Source organism: Crinia signifera, chromosome 5 (assembly GCF_055691185.1).
Source record: "Crinia signifera chromosome 5, ASM5569118v1, whole genome shotgun sequence".
Lineage (NCBI taxonomy): Eukaryota > Metazoa > Chordata > Amphibia > Anura > Myobatrachidae > Crinia > Crinia signifera.
Window position 1 is genome coordinate 236,339,386 of NC_139221.1, and position 19,901 is coordinate 236,359,286.

The following is a 19,901-nucleotide window of genomic DNA, read 5'->3' on the forward strand; positions in this document are numbered from 1 at the left end:
AGCAGTTGCAGCTGCCTTCGTAGTATATTCATGGCAATGGTAATTCACAGCAACAAAAGAAGAGGGTATATGTATGAAGGGTTGTTACGGGTTATAGTGGTACCTATGCACATTGTGTGCTGCAGATACCGCATCCCTGGATCTATTATGGCTGCAATGCGTGTTCTATACCACAGACACTATGTGCACCAGTCTTTATTGGCGCTGCTGTCTACAAGATAGCACGTCAAAGTACCAGGCAATGTATGAATGGTCACTGGCACTAGCTATTGATTTCAGAAGCTGCCTGGCTCACAGCACTGTATCTGACTGTTGGCTCTGAAATCTGGGATTGTGTATGCATAAAACAATAACTTTTTTTTTTTTTTTTCAATAACAGCGGGATGCCGTTGGGGGATTTCTTACCGGCACATGTGCACAATCTATGCAAGCGCCATTCAGAGCAGCTGAAGTAGGAGAGTGCACATAAGAAGATAGGTACTTTAGTACCTCCCCCTTTAGCAAAGTAGCCATTCGCACATTCTGCTTCAGCACGCTAAATGGGAAAAGCAGGTCCTCCCAAAGAACGTCACAATGAGCAATAATACATCTCCCAATCAGATCCAAAAGGATTTTGTGGAAATACACAACAATATAATTATAGTGTTTATTAGTATAGTAGTGCAAAATGTTTATGACCCTTTCAATGACATTTTACTTTTTATTTAAAGATATTACCCACTTCCCAGCTATTAAGGTGCATACACACTTGACAAATTGCTCCATGAGCAATATCATCAGTTCCTGGAACTACAGGCCAAACAAGACTGAGTATACACACTGAACAATGTCATTAATTACATCATTCAGTGATGTCATGGGGTCTCCGCTCCGTACACGCCTATATTATGATCCATATCGCTAAAAAGGCCAAAATTTTTGATATTATTCCATATATTGCCCAGTGTGTACGCACCTTTAGACTTAAGCAGTATTTTATAGAGAAGAACAAAATATAAACTCCGCTCCATCCTGTATTGAACACTTTCTGTTGTAACTTGTACACCTTTTGTTTCAGCTAATATCTGTAACTATTTCTATGAGCTGTATTAATAGTAAAGCCTCACAGTGCCTGTACTAGGCTGCAGAGATCTATACATTAATCAGACATGTCAGACAGTGATCAGATTTCCCAACCTTGCATTCTTATCTGCTATTCCCCTTCTGTATAAGGGACAGAGAACAGAGCAATAGGCACGCACTGTGCAGCAGGGAGGTGACAGACACCCAGGGGTGATTCAAAACTTGTCTGCAATGTGCTGGCAGAACGCAGGCTCCTTGCAGACACCAGCATCACTCATTGTCCCATACTTGGCATGGATGTTCAAAGGAAATGGAACAGTGTATCATTACGTGTTACAAGTAATTTATGTAGTGCACACATTTTCCACAGCACAAACAGAATACTATATCTGGCCATCCACATCAGTCCCTTCCACAGTGGAGCTTACAATCTTTCACGCAGAAACTAGGGGGGAGGGGGGGGGGGGTATACAAAGTTCACATAGAGAGAGTCATGGTGGTAATCAAACCCACAACCCTCAGTACCTTCACGCAGTAATGCTAACCATTACACTGTCTGTGACCATTAACGAACCATCTGTGCAGATGATAACCACAGCTCTATATTACTGAGGGGTAGATGTATTGTACGGTTTCTCCCACATGTTTGATGGGGCTGGTGTTCGCTAAATGACAGGGGCATACAATATAGCAAACCGGTAAGAGTGTGCAACAATGGATGAATACTCAGCTCTGACCATTCCGACACCTGCAGCTATTATTTCGACAGCTACAGGTGTCACTGCCCTATTCAGCACAGCAGGGACAGCTCTGTCTCTGGCTTTGGTGAGTGCCGACTCCGAAGTTCGCAGAAGATCTCGCATGAGTAGTGAGATTTCCCACATGCCCGGTAGAGTGTTGCAAAGCAGGAAGTGTTATAACGGCATAATACGTCTACCGTTGGGATTCTAATTCCCCACATCCACTGAAGCCAATGGGGACAATGACTTAACCTGCAGCTGTGTGGCAGAAATCAGGGTATCCAAAAACAGTAGCTTCCCATAATTAAAAAAAAAGTTTCAACACTGTCCTCCTTATATAGCGAGGCTTTCAGCCAACTCAATTTAAATAGGAAAAGTAATTTTTACTTAAAAAAAGATGGACTAGGGGGTTGTGATAAATCCAGTGTTGGGGGATGGCTTTTTGACAGTAGCAGAAATAATAAGCTGGAGTTTCCTACTGCCCTAAGTATATATAGACCTGGGAGTATAACCCCAAGTATGGCCAATTCAGATGTCAGAAGTTGCTCAGTAGCGAAAGTTTTAATTTACACTCAAAATTAGTAAGTGATCCGACCTTCATCCCGCTATTCACACTCAGACTCTGAGGTACTATGTATTTCTGGCTTGGCGCAGCGTGTAACGGGAGTTCTGCCTGATATATTGTGTAACAGGGCTCTACCTGGCGTAACATCTAATGGGGACTCTTCCTGATATAACATAGCAGGGGTCTCTGGCTGTCCTAATGTGAGTAATGGGGGTTCTGCCTGGCAAAAAATATGTATAAGGGGCTCTAACTGGCATAATGGAGGCTCTGCCTGGTGTAGTTTGTAACAGGGGCTCTATCTGGCATAATGTGTAGTGGGGGGTTCTGCCTGGTGTACGGTGTAATGGGTCTCTGCCTGGTGTAACATGTAACAGAGCACTGCCTGGTAGAACGCAACAAAAGATCTAGTTACAGTTTATGTAATGATAACGACTGTGAAACTGCAACTTCATTTACCAAACGCTTCTAAACATTATTCTACAGGATGGCTTACTTTAGCTTCCTCTCTCAGCTGACCTCTGATAAATATGGCCTTTCTGCACAATACAGCAAACAGGTGAGGATTACTGTAGCTCTGCAATCCTCTTCATTTGCAGGCCACTTGAAATGAATATTGGTTTTGGTGCTCTATACCTTATATAATTGCACCAAGTTGCGCATTGCAGTCCTGTGTGACAGAAAAGGATATTGTGTTAATGATGTAGAATCTGAACCATCTTCTAGTACAGTATGAACTCATGACTGCAGCAATAGATAGATATTACATTAGGAGTCTGATGTGTACACTCTAGCCACTTAGTCTAGTGCTTAATAGTATAACTTGTGTATTAAAATAGTTTTTTCCGCACTGTCACATAATAATAATACTTCAAGTGTATGGGCTCAACAGTGCGTCACAAGACCTTTTTAGCACAATTAGGATAGTGGCCCAGCAATGCTACTGTTGTAATCCATGATCGATGCTCTCCCTTGGGCAGGCACATGCTCAAAACAAGCCTCTCCACTCTGCTCCTATCAGATGTAGCCATGGCCTTGGATGGAAGCAGGGGGCGATCCAACAACTGGTCTCTGCAGTGCTCACTACAGGTACACAGCACATACCTCCGCCATCAGCCAAATATCAGTGGGGCAGTTCCAAACTGCTCAGTTCTTCGGAGATATTGCTACTGACTGGGGGATAACCTCAATTGAATAAAACCAAGCTTTTCCTTTCTAACATCATTTATGACTTAAACAGAGTGTGAGGACAAAAGGACCGTCAGTATTATACTGTATGCATCTTTTTGTGCAAATGAGGGCTTTCATTTACATTGATTTGCTTGTACAGTGACTAGAAGTGTTCTCCCCGCTGGTGCAACTAGTAGATGCAAATTGGTTCCGTTAGAAGTGTAGGACAGAGGTTCCCTCTATACAGCCAGGAACAAGCCTTATACTGCCAGATATACACACTACAGTACCTCATTTCAACATTCACAATAAGTAAAAAGATCCTCTACCTATGGTTGTAGTGCATAGAATGGCCCTATGCGATCCATCTCTTACACTTAAACTGTGTAAACTTACTGTATGTCCCTCAGTAAAGGTTGTCTTATTGCTCAAGAAACCTATGCAATTACTGTAGACACACCTTTGAAAATAGAGAGGATTGCATATGGTAGAGGACTCCATTATATGCAGTTGCCCTCTTTAAGGGCCCAATGTTTCAAGCTTCAAAAAGTGATAAAATTAAGAGTGATAAACAGCCAGCCAATCAGCTCCTATGTGCCATGTTACAGGCTAAGTTTGAAAAATGACAGGTAGGAGCTGGTTGGCTGGCTGTTTATGACTCTCCGCTTTATCACTTTTTGAAGCTTGATACATCTGGCCATGAGTGAGATTCTATGCAACACAAAAAATATATTTCTTTAGTTGATTTAACTTAAACATAAAGCGACCGTGAGATTCAAACAACCTGGGAATGGTGATAGGTGTAGGCAGTTGGACAGAAACCACAGACAGCTGTTAGGAAAGCAGGAAAATGACTATAAAGCATTTTCATCTTGTGTACGCCATGTAACAGGCAGAATCCAGTAGGGTTCTTGGTGAAGTTATGTCATTCCCAAGGTCATGTTTTCCAGGTAGAAAATAACTGGCAAAACTGTCATTGTAATGATTATTTTAATAAAGCATGAAGCATCAAATTGTGAATTTGGAAGCACAGACAATATAAGGCATATGAATATATGGTAAGTCGAAAAAAAATCACCCAGCCTGCCATTCTTTCAAGTATACTTTGAGCTCTATATATTAATACGGACTTCAGTTGCAGCCATTCTATCCTATTTTGTGGTGATGACAATGGCAAGAATATAGTTGGCCAGCACAGAAGCACAGATGTCTTTATGGTCTAGGTCAGTACAAGGCTCATCTGTCTTTTGGGAATAGAGCCTTAAGCTCTTTTACAATCAATAAATAAATAATGCACCTCTAGTGAAGCTCCCAGTGAGCGGGGAAACATGTTGTGTGGCTTTTATGTTTGACCATTAATTCATCAATTATATCAGTGACAGATATAATAGCGACTATCCACGCAGCGTTTATTTGCTGCTTCTTCTGCTTTTGGACAGCTTGCACCAGAAGGAGATGGAGGGTCACAATTTCATATCCTGGGGCAGATGTATTAACCCTGGAGAAGAGATAAACTGGAGATAAAGTTGAGATAAAGTAAAAGGAGATAAAGTGAAAGGAGATAAAGCACCAGCCAATAAACTGTGTTTGGCTAAAACAGTTGGGAGTTGATTGGCTGGTGCTTTATCTCCTTTCACTTTGTCTCCACTTTACCTCCAGTTTATCTATTCTCCAGGCTTAATACATCTGCCCCCCTATGTGATACACTGGGGGGTATTTAATGTTGGAAATATTAGCACACACCTATTCAATTCAACCATTTTTGGTCGCAATGTCACCCATGCAGATTCAACTTTTCATAAATTCAAATCTTCATACTGCAGTCTGCGGCCGTTTTCACCAATCTGCGGTCTCCGACAGTCAGAAAGATTGAATGATTCAAATGTAAATTCAATCGACTCTTGTGAAAAAGTGCCAATATTCCCATCTGTTGGAAATATTGGTATACATTGAATAGTGAAACTTTCTACTCAGATCAGTGGTGTAAGTCACCCGGAGGCAAATAAATATTGGTTACGCCACTAGATAGATATATTGCTAGAGAGAGAACAAAAAGAGGAGGTGGTCAATGGAAAAAGAGGAGGGGGGGGGGGTATCAGGGAACAAGAGAGGGGGTATGGGAAAGATAGAGAGACATAGGGCCTTATTCTAGTTCACTCTTTCTGCCAAAATCCTTTTTAGATGGACAAAGCCATGTGCACTGCAGGGGGGCAGATGTAACTTGTGCAGAGATAATTAGATTTCGGTGGGGTTTTACTTCAAAGTGAGAGCTATATTGCAGTGTAAAAATAAAGCAGTCAGTATTTACCCTGCACAGAAACAAAATAACTCACCCAAATGTAATTCTCTCTGCATATTTTACAACTACCCCCCTGCAGTGCACATGGTTTTGTCCATCTAAGAAGGATTTTGACAGAAAGAGTGAACTAGAATAATGCCCATAGAGAGGAGTTAGAGAGAAGGTGCCATACAAAGAAGGAGAGGTATATAAGATTGGGGAAAGGGGACTGGGGTGGAGTAGCACTTACTCAATAAAGTGCATAAGATGTATCAAGTCATTTCTGTTAAATGAGTGTTGAATCCACAATAAAGGTCAAATATTGATTGGTACAATTAAGGAAGGAATATCACATTTGTGGAGGTGCACCTTTGAGAGTAAAGAGTCATAGAATTAATGAAAGGAAGAAAAAAGAACTCTCCTTTGTTTGGGGGCACGCTTAGAGAAAAAGATTTCTTAGATTTATGTATTACAATATTTAAAACATAACTTTTATTATTTATCTATAAAAAAACTTGTTTTTATGGGCTAAATTTATACAGTACTCATTATCTCAGATTTGAGGTGGTAGCGGGGTGCATCTCTAACTACTATCAGCTACCCAATGCTGGATGAACTCATTTGAGTTTTTTTCTAGATGCACTCCACATTTAATTGTTTTTGTGTTGTTTGTCAGTTTGTCAAAAAAACTAGTTTTTGATAGATAGAATAAAAGTTATGTTTTAAATATTGTAACCATTACATAATTCTAAGAAATCTTTTTCTCTAAGCGTGCCGCTAAACAAAGGAGAGTACTTTTTTCTTCCTTTCATTAATTCAAAGAAGGAGAGGTGCCTTACGCACAGCGGGAGTTCAGTGGCAGCCGAATCCATTGTCTCCCACAGTTCTGCCCCTGACTGGTATATAGCTTGCTCACATTTAATGAGGTGTGGAACTGCCCAAACACACTTTCTATTTCCTATGTGAGGACTGTAGGAATTCATTTATATCACCCCCTAACACTGCACACATTTGGAACTCATGCATTTCCTATGAATAATATTTTTACCCAATAATTCATTACATATTAAGGCCTCTGTGTTATGATTCCTACTTATGTACGGATACATTTATTAGTGGAGCTATTAGGGACTTTATTGTGCCTATATTTTAAATTAACTATAATAAAGACATTTTAGCAAACAGTCTCTATAAATTGTTTGGGACATTTGTGGGCTGTTAAATGTATTTATTGTGGCTACAAACTAAATAAGTGGAAGGTTTTATGTGCTTAGAGCAGCAATTGTGAAGTGTAATATTTATATCAATATTAAGTTATGCAGTATTTATTCATAAAATAGTAGATACATGGATTTAATTCAATTATTGTTCATAGTACCTATTTGTAATGCGAACTACTTCAGAACAGATATTATCCTAGGTAAAAAAAAGCGAACCGAAAAGAGCCTGAATTGGACAATACATTTCATCCACTTTTAGGGCCTGATTCAGACTCAATCGGTCGGGGACGAATTCTGCCCCTTTCCGATTGTTTGGGTCTGCACATGTAAGGCGTTAGCACAGGCAGAGGAGGGAAGGGTGTGGACAGGGAGCTGGTGCAGGGGAACGCTGGGCGTTCCCCTGAGGGTGCAGGCGGGTCGATGCCTGCTTGGGGCGGACGACTGATGTCACATGACCTGTTCGCAAGGCTGTGAGTACAGATGGGGCAGGTCCCATCTTGGCAGGGGATGGTGATGGCGACGCCAGCCGCCATCCCCTGGCCAGCGCCATCTGCATAACGAGAAGGGGGCGCGCGCATCCCCTTCCGATGGCGCTTCCAGCCGCTCCCCCGGGTCACCCCTGGCTTGTCGGCGGTATCCCGGGGTCCCCGCCGCCTGCCCGCACCCCCCCTAACCCTGTCCGTCTCCCTGAGGCGAAGACGGACAGAGTTCCCGTCGCTCCGCTGACGGAGATTGAGACGCGCGTGCGCGTGAGACGCATGCGCGTCTCAGTCAGATGGTGAGGCAGGCCGCTGGTGGATCGCCAGCGCTGACGTTCTGGCGATTCGCCAGCAAGGAAGAGGCCTGCCCCATCTGTATATGCAGGTTAGGGAACAGGTTTGAATCAGCGGACATGCCTAAAGTGGAGTGCATCCAAGGGAAATCGCTCAGGTCCGAATTCACTAACCCGGTCAATGGTGGGGGTTTGAGCATGCCTGAATATGTGCATGTGCAGGCCTTTGGAGCGAATGCCTTTAGAGTGTTTCACACTCGCCAGAGCGTTCACTCACTGATGGACGGGCAGGGGGAGGTCACTGGGGTCCGCCCAGGGTTTCATCATTCACAAAAATGGTGGGCACGCCCATAGAAATGTTGCGTCGGCCCTACAGAACGCAGATATGTGTTTATCATGCTTAGGGCGGGTGACTGACGTCACATGACGCCGCCCACATCACGGTCATTTCCGTCCAGGATAAAAAGTATAGACTTACTTTTATGTACGAAGGGAGGAAAAATCATTCGATGGTGAGCGACAATCAAATTATTTTTCCTCCTTGCGGTCGCATGCGAGCGGAAGTGTAAGCATTCAGCGGAGAAGTGTTTACATGCTCACTAGGTGGCGAATATACTCAGCCTAGTAAGCAGGTCTGAATCGGGCCCTTAGTCCCAAATCCACTTTAACAAATGCATTCATGATATACAGTATATGTAAGTAATATCCATGACAGAATTAATTCTATTAATATTCAGGTTTCGCTCATTTCTTTGTATACAGATTGGGAGGTATTCAATTTGTAGTGAGAAGTCAGTGCAACAAATGTTTCCAGGTGACCAATTAGGTCGCCTGTAATAAACAGACAAAAAAAACAAAAACAAATTTTTCCAAAAACACAGGTTCAGATTCGGTTTCGCCTCACTGAGGCATGTAAATCAAAATCCTCAATAAACCAAGGCCCAAACCGGTTTATTGGGGCTAATTGGATAGCCCTCAACGAAGCAATTATCTCAAAGCTGATCATCCCACTATGTGCAGTATTCAACTGCACGGCGAGAGCAGGGCAGCATCCACTGCTTTGGGTACGCTCACCGTGCTTGCGCAGTCTGCTCTGTCCGCCGCCAGCCCGCCCGGTCCCATATTCAACGCCTCAGGGGCTCGCTGCCCCTGACATCAAAAATAGCAAAGTACAGCGCACACTGCAGTGTGACGGTGGCAGGCAGGATGGCGGACTCCCAGCGCTGCACAGGCAGGAGGGGGCAGGGCAGCCGCTACAGAGAGGGAGGGAGGGCAGCTCACATTCATCCATGGCTGGAGAAGGGAGGGCCAGATGACCCAGGCAGCAATGAGCACTGAGCTGGTCCTGCTCCATGCATATATAATGAGCGGGATCCAGCGCAGTGCATATTTAATGAGCGGGTCCCCATCCCCTGCATATGTAATGAGCATGACCCGCTCATTAAATATGCACTGTGCTGGGTACCGCTCATTAGATATGCAGGGAGCGGGACCAGCTCAGCGCTCACTGCTGCCTGGGTCACCTGTCAGTTCAGCCAGCAGTAGGAAGGGTCATCGGTGCAGTCGCCATACCCTCCCCCCACACACCACCACCAGCATAACCAGCCCCGGGCTCTTTGATAAATAAGTGGAACAAAAAGAGTAGGGGCCGCTCGTATTACCAAAGCCAGCACCACATTCTTGGACTGGTCCCGGGTTCCAGAAACATGGGAGACAAAAGGAGTAGGGGTTCCCCGTATTTTGGAACCCGGGTCAAATTGCAGGATTTGTTGACCCAGGTTATAAGCTTTGGTGCTTTCACTATACTTCCACAAGGGCCAATACGGAAACACACACCATGACAGCTCAGTTGTATTTAGTTGTTGCTGTGGATGGTAGGGTATCTTCTTGGTGCCCACTGTGTACCCTCCCACATATCATGCAGTCGCTCCATACAATAACCAGAGTCGTAGATGCGATGTGAAAGGGGTACATAATCACATTGTGTTATGACTATGATGCATTTATGGCAAAAAGGTTACCCAACAAAAGCAGAGTTGCACGGGACCTGGTGACTCACTCATGCCAGCAATCTTGTGCTGCATAACATATTGAGGCTGGATGTATGAGGAAATATCTGTAAATTTCCCTACAAAGTCCTTCCCACTGTCATCGTCCGTACTTATATACAGAGGAATCTGTTGATTCTTTAGATTTGCACCATTAAAACAGCCTTATGGCAGGTGCAAATTCTCAATCTCAATGATTGAGAGTCATTGTGCCATTCGCCTTCACCAACATGCCCATGACATTCCAGCTTGTGATAACCATGTAGGAACGCCCATCACTTTTCAAGACATTTCTGATACAGCAAAAACTATATTAAAAAAAATTGAGTTTCTGCGCTATTGGCAATTTAGGCACCACGGACACTCAACGTAATAGTTAATATACTTTATATAATTTTATTAATAAAACATACTTTAGGCGGCCCCCTACAACACAACAATAACAGTACAATATTTCGCAAAGTTAATATGTTATACGAAATTCATACAGTTAAAAATGAACATTGGGATAATTTTATGTATATATCACTATGTAAATGAATACCCAGTCCATAATCCAGCAACAGATTAATTTTTATCTGTATATTGCATTTGCCATCACAGGATAAAAATGGATAAATCTCCAATAGAAACAATTGATATGCTCAGTCACAATTGCGGTGGTGCCGGGCTGCGGCACCCACCGAGTGAAGTATCGTTCACCAGTTGTACAAGTTTTGCATATAAATGATGCTATAAGCCCACGGTAGCGTGTCTCTCACCTGCGCATGCCGTGCGCCAAAGGTCCAGCCGATGTTCGGAGTAAGAGTGTCCCTCCGGTGAGAGGGATGTGGGGAGATGCCGTGTGGATGGTAGGGCTGGCGTGTCTCTCACCAACGCTGCCAAAGATGGTACAGCAACCCTTGAAGGCTTCTACTGTATGTGAACATTACCATTGTGTATGGGTCTGAATGAGGCCTAATGTGTTTATAGGGTAGGACACAAGAATAAGAATGTGATTGGACAAGGATGTGGGCCTGTAACCTTTCCATCTTATGTGGACACACAAGCTAATTCATTTAGCACAAATGTCACTTGCTACATTTCACCGATGGCAATATAGATGTGTTACATGTTTTCTATGTATGGGTCATAGGGTCGAAAGTCAATAGGTCAACCACTATTGGTCAACATGGTCAAAAGGTTGATATGAAAAGGGTCAACATAAGTTATTCATTGAAGGTATATAGACCCTTTTCACATGTTGACCTATGGCCTCTCGACCAATTACTGTCGAACTGCAGACCAAATCCCCAGTTTTCTAATAGGAAACATTTTCTATAAACCTGAAGTAAGCTCTGCCATGTAAATCCACATGTTTACTCAAAGTTTGTAAATGATTTATTATGGAAATAATTATCACCTGACATTCTAACCTGGCATCTCAATGACTACTAGAGAGCAACAGTAATCTAATTGTCAGAAATCTGTCACCACTATCACACTGGTAATTAAGGCAAGTCTTATATAACAGTCATTCCCTGCTAAGAAGAAACTAAATAGCCATTAGAGTGAGTGAAATACTGCATAGATTAGGATAAATTATAATATACCGTCTATGTTCTGGGACCGTAAGGAGTTGGCACTTCCCCAGAGGCCATAAAAGTGATCAAATGGCATCAACAAATACGTATAGGAGTCAGGGCTGTGACCTGCTTGCCCTGCTCTCCAAAGAAGAGAACAGAACTCTGGAGTACAGAATACTGGGGGCACAATGGTCTAGAGCACAGGTTCTGAAACCCGATGCAGTTCATGTTTTACATCAAAAACTTTATTAAAATCACAAAACATGGATGTCATCTCTTTGAAGTATATTAAACCAACTCTTAGCACCAATTCAGCCAAATGTATGCAACGCAAACAAGAAACATCATAACTGCTTGAATGGAGCCTAAGGGAGACCAGGCCTGATTTAGGGGTGGATGCAGCATCGGTAGCAATCGGCTCTAAGTCTGAGTTGCGCTGTGCATGCATACCCATGGTTACTGTATGTAGCTTTGCTAGTCCCATCAAAGCTCGACAATTCATGTGTCCTCAGACAGATAATTTATAATACATCTCTTTTTTTCCTTTTGCTGATAAAACACAAAAAAAAGAGGCTTGCCATACAAGTTGTACAGAGAATAAGGTGTGCCTCTAAAGCTGGCCATACATTAGAACCAGTGGCGGTTTTTTACCTATGGGCTGCAGAACTGCTGCCCTCCTGGTAAAGTCCACCAGTGTGTCTTGGATAACCGAAGCCATATGCAGTCTGTGAGACTGCACTGGCTTCACTGTGACTGCCAGTGACTTCCTATTGGAAGTCCGACCTGTCAGTCAACTAAGTCAGTCCCATTGGGAGGTGTTCATTCTCTCTGGGATACCTCTTTGGCCTTCTACAGTTGCAGCCCATAAAATCCATGGTCTGCGCATGTGCAGTACCGATACTGCACATGTGACAGTCCCAGGGCCTGTCATCTGCAATGTACAGTTGCCAGGACCGTATTTTAGCTTCTATGGGCTGCTGCAGAAGGGTTGTGGTGGTTGGCCATGCCCCTCCCACCCAATACCACACCCCTTTTTTCTGCTGCAGCACAGGAGGTCCCGCATCTCACAAGACAAAAGTTGGGAGGTATGCCATCGGACCACATATGCAGTGCAACCCAGGCCAATGCTCAGACTAAATGCATGGTTTGATACCACAACTGCATCCACCTCTGAATCAGGCCCTTAATGTGTAAACTGGCTAAGGATTATGGGAAATATAGTCCACTTCAGTGGAGTTAATGACCATAAAAATCTGAAAGGCACCTATCCATTAAAAAAGACTGTATAACCATTAGTCCTGTGCAAATCAACTTCGGTTAGAAGCCCCCTTTATCATGGAAGTTTCTCAGCTGTTTCCTCTACCTATGGTTCTGTGTAAACTGTAGACCTGTTTATAAAAAAAACAACCTATAAGCACTTACTACAAGGTCAAGCAGAAAATAGGTTCTGTCAGTTGCCAAAAGTGAGCATTTATACATATTGAACACCTGCAAGACACATACTGTATATAATACAGTACTAACCGAGCTGAAGACACTGCTGGGCCTTGCAAAGTATGATTGCAAAGTTGCCGAGCTCAGCTGTGGCTTTCAGATTCTGTTATTAAACAACACACTTCACAATTAAATTGCAATGAAATATGAGGGTTCTGAAGAAATTGTCAAGATGGAATAATATTTTTCCATGATTGGCAGCTCCTTTCAAGACACTTAAGTAGGTGCTGGGAAAGCAGACAGGAAGAAGAAATAGGTTGATTTAAATCATTTGTGGCGCTGATTAACCTTCTGAAAGATTTGGAATTCATTATAAAGCATGCTGCACAGACACGCGCCGCCATGCTCTATTTCCATGGCTACCGTCCTTGCACTGGCAGGCGAAAATAATGTCAGATCAGGGTACAGCAGCTTATTATGAAATACATCCAACTGCAGTTCCAAGGGTACAGAGTAGACGGCCTGCTTGTGACTGTGGACAAAGGAGTTTTAGGAGCAATCCCAATATAGACAAGAAACCAAGGACATATATATTACTCAATTATTATGATATATTGGACTATCTAACCTTTGTGACATCGCCATTGCATTTTTATTACGCCTTGTAACAGAGATATATTGAGTAATATATGTGACCATGTCCTCTATTTTTATTACCCTGTCTAGAATACAGATCCTGGGAAGCTCTTAGTAGAATAGCTGATGTATAGATACAGACCTTTTTTCTTCACTTGGATTTGTAAATAAAATAGCTGATGAGGAAGAATCCTAATAATGAAACAGTCACCGCTGCAGTAAATACTGCTCCAAAATGGGAGCTCATGTCCAAACTGAGTAATTACATTTCCTATGGAGTATATACTGACCAATCAGGAACTGACTGGCAACCATGCAACCTCAATCTACTGCAGGTGATAACAGAAATAAATTTAAAAAAAAGAGTGGACACTCCAAGGCGCAGTAGAGCCATGCGAGGGGACACGGTACACTTATATGGTGTCTGTGTCGACTTATTTCAACATAGACAACCCCCAAAAGCCTATGGGGGATATTCAATCTCCGGCGAGCACCTCCCATCGGGGAGATGCCTGCCGGGCCCTAATCAATGCTGTCTTCCCCGACAGCATTGAGCAGAGTATCTCGGCAGAACGAGCCCGACATCACTAGCTGTCGTGCTCGTTCTGCCGAGAACAGCCTGGAAGTGACGAGCTGCCGGCAGCTCGCCTCTTCCCGGCCGCAACTCGTGGCCACGCCCCCTTTTCGCTCCCCAGCAGGCGGGACATTGAATCCCGCCTGCATGTTCTCGGTCAAGCTGACCGAGAACGGGACTGGGTCACGGCGGTCGAGCAAGCTCGACTGCCGTGACCCTGACATTGAATACCCCCCTTAGTTGACTTTTTGACAGTCAACATTTTAAATGTCTACCTTTTTACCATGTCGGCATAATGAATGTTGGCATTGTGACTGCCGAAAATATTTTGAATGTCGGGAAATCATAGTGTACCAACAATCGGATATGAAGCATTGGCTATCGGATTTTTTGAAACTCACCTGAGCGATGTTGCTTATAAACGTCATGCAGATTATTACCCTCTGCGCAGCACCATGAAATGTTCTTTAATGTTTGGTTTGCCAAAGCAAACTTCTTTTTTAATGGACAAAACCATGCTGCACTTGCAGGTTGGGCAGATGGAACATGTGTAGAGAGAGTTACATTTGGCTGGGGTGTGTTAAAACTGAAATTTTAATAGAAGTGTAAACATAAAGCAACCAGTATTTATCCTGCACAGAAACAAAATAACTCACCCAAATGTAACTCTCTCTGCACATGTTACATCTGCCCACCTGCAGTGCACATGGTTTGTCTATGAAAGGAGGAGTTTTCTTTTGCAAACCAACCAGAATCAGGCCCCATATCCCTATAGATCAGGGCTGGGCAATTGCGGCCCTGCAGATGTTGAGGAACTACACATCCCAGGATGCTTTGCATTAGTTTTGCTATGTGGCCATGCTGAAACTGATGCAAGGCATGCTGGGATGTGTAGTTCCTCAACATCTGGAGGGCTGCAATTGCCCAGCCCTGCTATAGATTGTAAGCTTGCGAGCAAGACCCTCCTACCTTTTTGACTGTACAGTAACTACCCAGCTTGTTTTATCACTGATTCCAATTGTAAAGAGCACATGAATTTGATATAAGACACTGTTAATATAAATAGCAGGAATGACAGATTCAGATGAGTGTCCTAAAGGTCACACCCCAAAAGCTGATTTACCCCACTGTTTGGACTGGTCTGCTGCTTCACAGGTTCTGGTTACAAGTCAGGGCTTTTGTCACTGAGCATTTGATAATTACCTCCCGTTTAATGCGGAATGGGCAATTTTTGGATTATCCCTGAAACGCAAAAGATTGCAAAGGTTTAAAGTGCAGCAGCTCAAAAGGCGGTTCTGCAGTCATGGATTATCCCTCCCTCCTGCTCCCAAAATCTGGAGAAGGACAAAAACTGTCGCTCAGACACAGTACTGTAGTTGAACCTGTTTGATTTACACAATTTAACTGAATGTTTTTGTCCTTTTTTACTGGGTTTATGAGCACATTTCTGATTGTCCTTTGCTCCCATCCAGTACCATATTTTTATTTTATCCAAGCAACTAGTTGGATGGTTGGAGGAAAGTTGGTCTGATGTGTGGCCAGCAATAGATGTTCTGAAGCTTAATATGGTTATGGTTAATATGGGAAATGGTTCTTGTATTTTCCAGAACTTAAAAATGCCAATGTTGCAACCCTGGTATGTCGTATCAAACTATTATGAATTTTTTTAACCTTATATACCAGGGGTAGCCAACTCCAGTCCTCAAAAGCTACCAACAGTTAACGTATTCCATGTCTCTTTACATAAGTAAAATGAGTAGCTCCACCTGTGGATGTTTTAAAATGTGTTAGTAATGAGTGCACCTGTGTACCTGTGGTGTGTGCTGGAAAACGTGAACTGTTGGTAGAAAAAGCCACGGCCGATCGCATTGGAGCCCTTTTTATGCATAATTGAGGTATAAGTGAGCATTGTAGTTTTGTTAATCCCTGTTGTTTTAGTTATGTGAATAAGATGTACCCGGAAGAATGTGAGGACAGCCAATCAGGTGTGAGGAAAGGGACCTCTCTGGACTGTGAGGATAGCCAATTTAGTGATGAGAAAACTCATCACTGAACGAAATGACATGTTAGAAAGTAAAATCGGTCCTTATTCCCTTCAACACTGTTGAATCAACATCACCTAATAGCATTGTTTTTTTGCTGGGACAATAGCTTCTAGGGTTGGATAACATACATCAGGGAGGAAAAAATACGGTATTATAATTTCCACAATCTAGCCATATAAAAATGTATAATTTAAAGATAAACCTATCAACAGTTCACAATATTGCATCATCCTGATCATAGAACTGGGCATGTTTTTATATATAGATTATTTTTCATTCTATTCATTGGTACAGTGACCTACAGATATGTCTCAACAAACAGCTTCAACAGTTGGCCCCAAAAACACCGGGATTTCAATCCAGGGATTGGAGCTTCCAATCCTGGGATTTTATGATAAGACTGCGCATGCGCAGTGCAATGCCGGGCAGTATCTGAGCAGACGGTCAGAGGTCGCGCTGCGCAGGCTGGACAGCCACTCCGCCCGCCCACAGCTGCATCGCTCCCCAGCCCAGCTACAGACGCGCCTGGTGTAGGAGGACACATCTGTACTCAACACTACAAAGTCATGAATGGTTTGACATCCTCTAGTGCAGGGGTGGCCAACCGATCAGAGGTAAAGAGCCGAAAAATATCGGTAGTCAAGCTAAAGAGCCGACATCATGCGCGTGCCGAAGGCGCATGCGCCAAAAAAGGGGCGTGGTCTATTTTGACCCCTTGGGTGGGTGTGATACAAATATGCCTCCAATAGTGCAGTGCCATATATACATATGCCCCCAATAGTGCCAGATACACATATGCCCACCACGGTGCCAGGTATGCTCCACACGGTGCCGGGTATGCCCCCACAGTGCCAACAAGCTGGTATGCCCCCACAGTGCCAAAAACTGCTATGCCCCCACAGTGCCACCAACTGCTATGCCCCCACAGTGCCACCAACTGCTATGCCCCCACAGTGCCACCAACTGCTATGCCTCCACAGTGCCACCAACTGCTATGCCCCCACAGTGCCACCAACTGCTATGCCCCCACAGTGCCACCAACTGCTATGCCCCCACAGTGCCACCAACTGCTATGCCCCCACAGTGCCACAAACTGCTATGCCCCCACAGTGCCACAAACTGCTATGCCCCCACAGTGCCACAATCTGCTATGCCCCCACAGTGCAAATTTCCCAGCAGCAGCACTCAGCGTTGTTGCTGCTGCTGCCAGGCGGGGAGAGGACAGTCTGGTGTCCCCCTGCAGTCCTCCTGTCATGTCACCGATGGGAGGAGAGCACAGCACACCGCGTGACTCCTAGTCCTTCCCCCCTCACTTCCCTGTGACTGGGCCGCCCACCAATTTAAGCTCGCTGGCTGGCTCCTGATTGGCTGCTGGCCCACGAGCTCTGATTGGCTAACGGCCCAGTCACAAGGATGCACAGTAAGGGGTAGGAGAGATGCGCGCTCTCCTCCCCTCAGAAGGAGAAGGGATTCAGGGAACCGGCAGCAGGAGGGACTGGGACAGACGGTGGACGGCGGGCAGCAGTGGGAGTAGGAGCCACACTTTACAAGGGGGAGAGCCGCATGAGGCTCAAGAGCCACAGGTTGGCCACCACTGCTCTAGTGGTTTATTTTCCTGTGAAAGTGGTCCTCCAATTAGGTTTTTTATGCCAACATTATTACTACACTATATGAGACATATCACACTAATATATGATATGTTTCTTAGTGCAGTAATACTGATCTCTGCACTGCATCACGTTCTAGCTGTTTGGTGTTATGTTTCCAGTATAATTGAGTTCCCAATCCCATACTTTCCTGAGCTCCCTTGATAATCACGACTGATTATCATATGCTACTTTATCATACTGCATTATATCTTGAGCAATTTTATAATGTGCTTTCACAGTATCGCACATTATAATGAGATGCTGCACAACTTGCAATCATGATATTGCTGCTAACAATGGTCTACGTCTTTTTCCCCGCACATGACAGAGACGAGCCAGGGAACAAAGTCAAGAGAAGTTCTGTACTCTGCAGCATAAAGCACTGGCAACAGAGTGCAAAAATAATCATTTAAAATTTAAAGAACACCAGGCATCATTAGACAACTTCTTAATAGCCCTGGAACCGTACATAATCTACTCCATACCATCTTACATCAGTGTTGAAGTAAATCAGATCCATCAATTTGTATTTTCAGGAAAAAATGTTTTGCTCTTTGTAAAAGGTCACTTTGATTAACAGCCCACATCATTTCTATGCAGCGACACGCTAGCGCCGACATTATGTCATTGCCTTCGTTACAGAACAGAATTGTGTTTAAGTGGCCATGACAATTCCATATTGACATTTGTAGAAAAAAAGAATAAAATAAAAAAAATCCATGTCCCTATGCACATTCCAAAACGGCCCAGCCAGACAGCAAACACTTATTCTTCATACGGTATGTGCAGAATGTTCCACTCAGTTCCCTTCAAGGATCATTCCAGAGACTGCAGCACTCTCCAATGTACCTGCACTGATCATTAAATGAAGGGAGCGCGACTCTTCCATGGGTATGGGTCATTGGGTCCACCCATATTACGCCAGCATGCATTGGGTCGACCACTGATGGTCAACATGGCTTACGTCGACAGGATTGGAAGGTCATCAAAAGCATTATGTGGACAATGGGAAGCTCGACAGTCAAAAGGTCAACATGAGCTTTCCAAAAAAATGTTGTCCCAAATGTCGATACAGTCAACATGGACACCGTCAAAGTGTAGCGAGTCCCCTCACCATGCTTCAGGCACGGTGCCTTGCTGTGCTCGAAACACTTCTATTTTCCCACATCGGCTAAAAAGAAAAGTAAAAAACTCATGTCTACATAATGAGGATCTTCCAACCCTGTCGACTTTAACCATATTGACCTATTCCATGTAGACCTTCAGTGAGCGACCCAAAGCATGTCAACCGAATGACCATATCCCCTCTTCCATAGGGCTAGCAATATATTACCATGGAACAGCGAGAAAAACAGCAGCAATGAAATAAAGTGAGAAGATAAAAGAAATACTCTATGGGGTACCTCTATTGCTGCCACCATCAAGAACAGGTCTAAATTTGAATCCTGGAATACGGCCTTGACTTGTGGAGACATCCCGAGTAGAGCACAATTGGTGACTACTGCTATAATTCCCATGGTTTCAAACGCCAACTAAAAGAGAACAGATATGACACAAATGACTTACAGTAAGTCAAAGAACACCCTTCTGTAACAAGGCTCAGGGTCTTACAATGCACTAGCTCAGTGGTTCCCAAACTTTTTGAATCACGGCACCCTACAGTATAAGAATATTTTTCACGGCACCCCAGGCCAAAAGTTTGTTACTGAGAATTTCAGAAAAAAATATTAAATTAAACAAGTTGTGATTAAATTGTATCCTTAGGTCCAGTTATGTGGTGAGGAACATAATTCACATATTTTATCATTGGAAGCCACAAGCACTGATTTTACCTACAGTATTTCATTGACCTTAAATAATTTGAATTGGTTCTGGACCACCAACCTGAGGCACCCCTAATTTTTTTTTTTTTTTAATGGTCGCGGGATGCTTGCTTCCACCAGCACAGTTAATTAATAAGGAACGGCCAGTGAGGGAAAGTGACATCTCCCACAGTGGCAGTACAGCGATCTGCCATCTATCCGGCAGTGCTGCCCATGCACGCACCACACCGGCTTATGGGGTGCTGCCATTGCCTGCTTCTCTCTCTCCACTGCCGTCCTTTCCCTGCTCTCTATGGGGGTTATTTTGGTTCACTCTTTCTAAT

General features: G+C 43.8%; 1 protein-coding gene across 3 annotated transcripts in view; it reads right to left on the reverse strand.

Moving 5' to 3' along the window:
• The window catches only part of ANO10 (anoctamin 10), a 244,512-nt gene that overhangs the window by 172,410 nt on the left and 52,201 nt on the right, over positions 1-19,901 (reverse strand). For 2 of the 3 annotated variants that reach the window (XM_083188677.1, XM_083188679.1), the window contains exon 11: positions 19,159-19,287. In XM_083188677.1, coding sequence (XP_083044803.1) covers positions 19,159-19,287 — 129 coding nt within the window. Of the gene's footprint in view, positions 1-2,860; positions 3,035-19,158; positions 19,288-19,901 lie in introns of all 3 variants that reach the window. The other variant, XR_014475034.1, reaches the window with a different exon arrangement.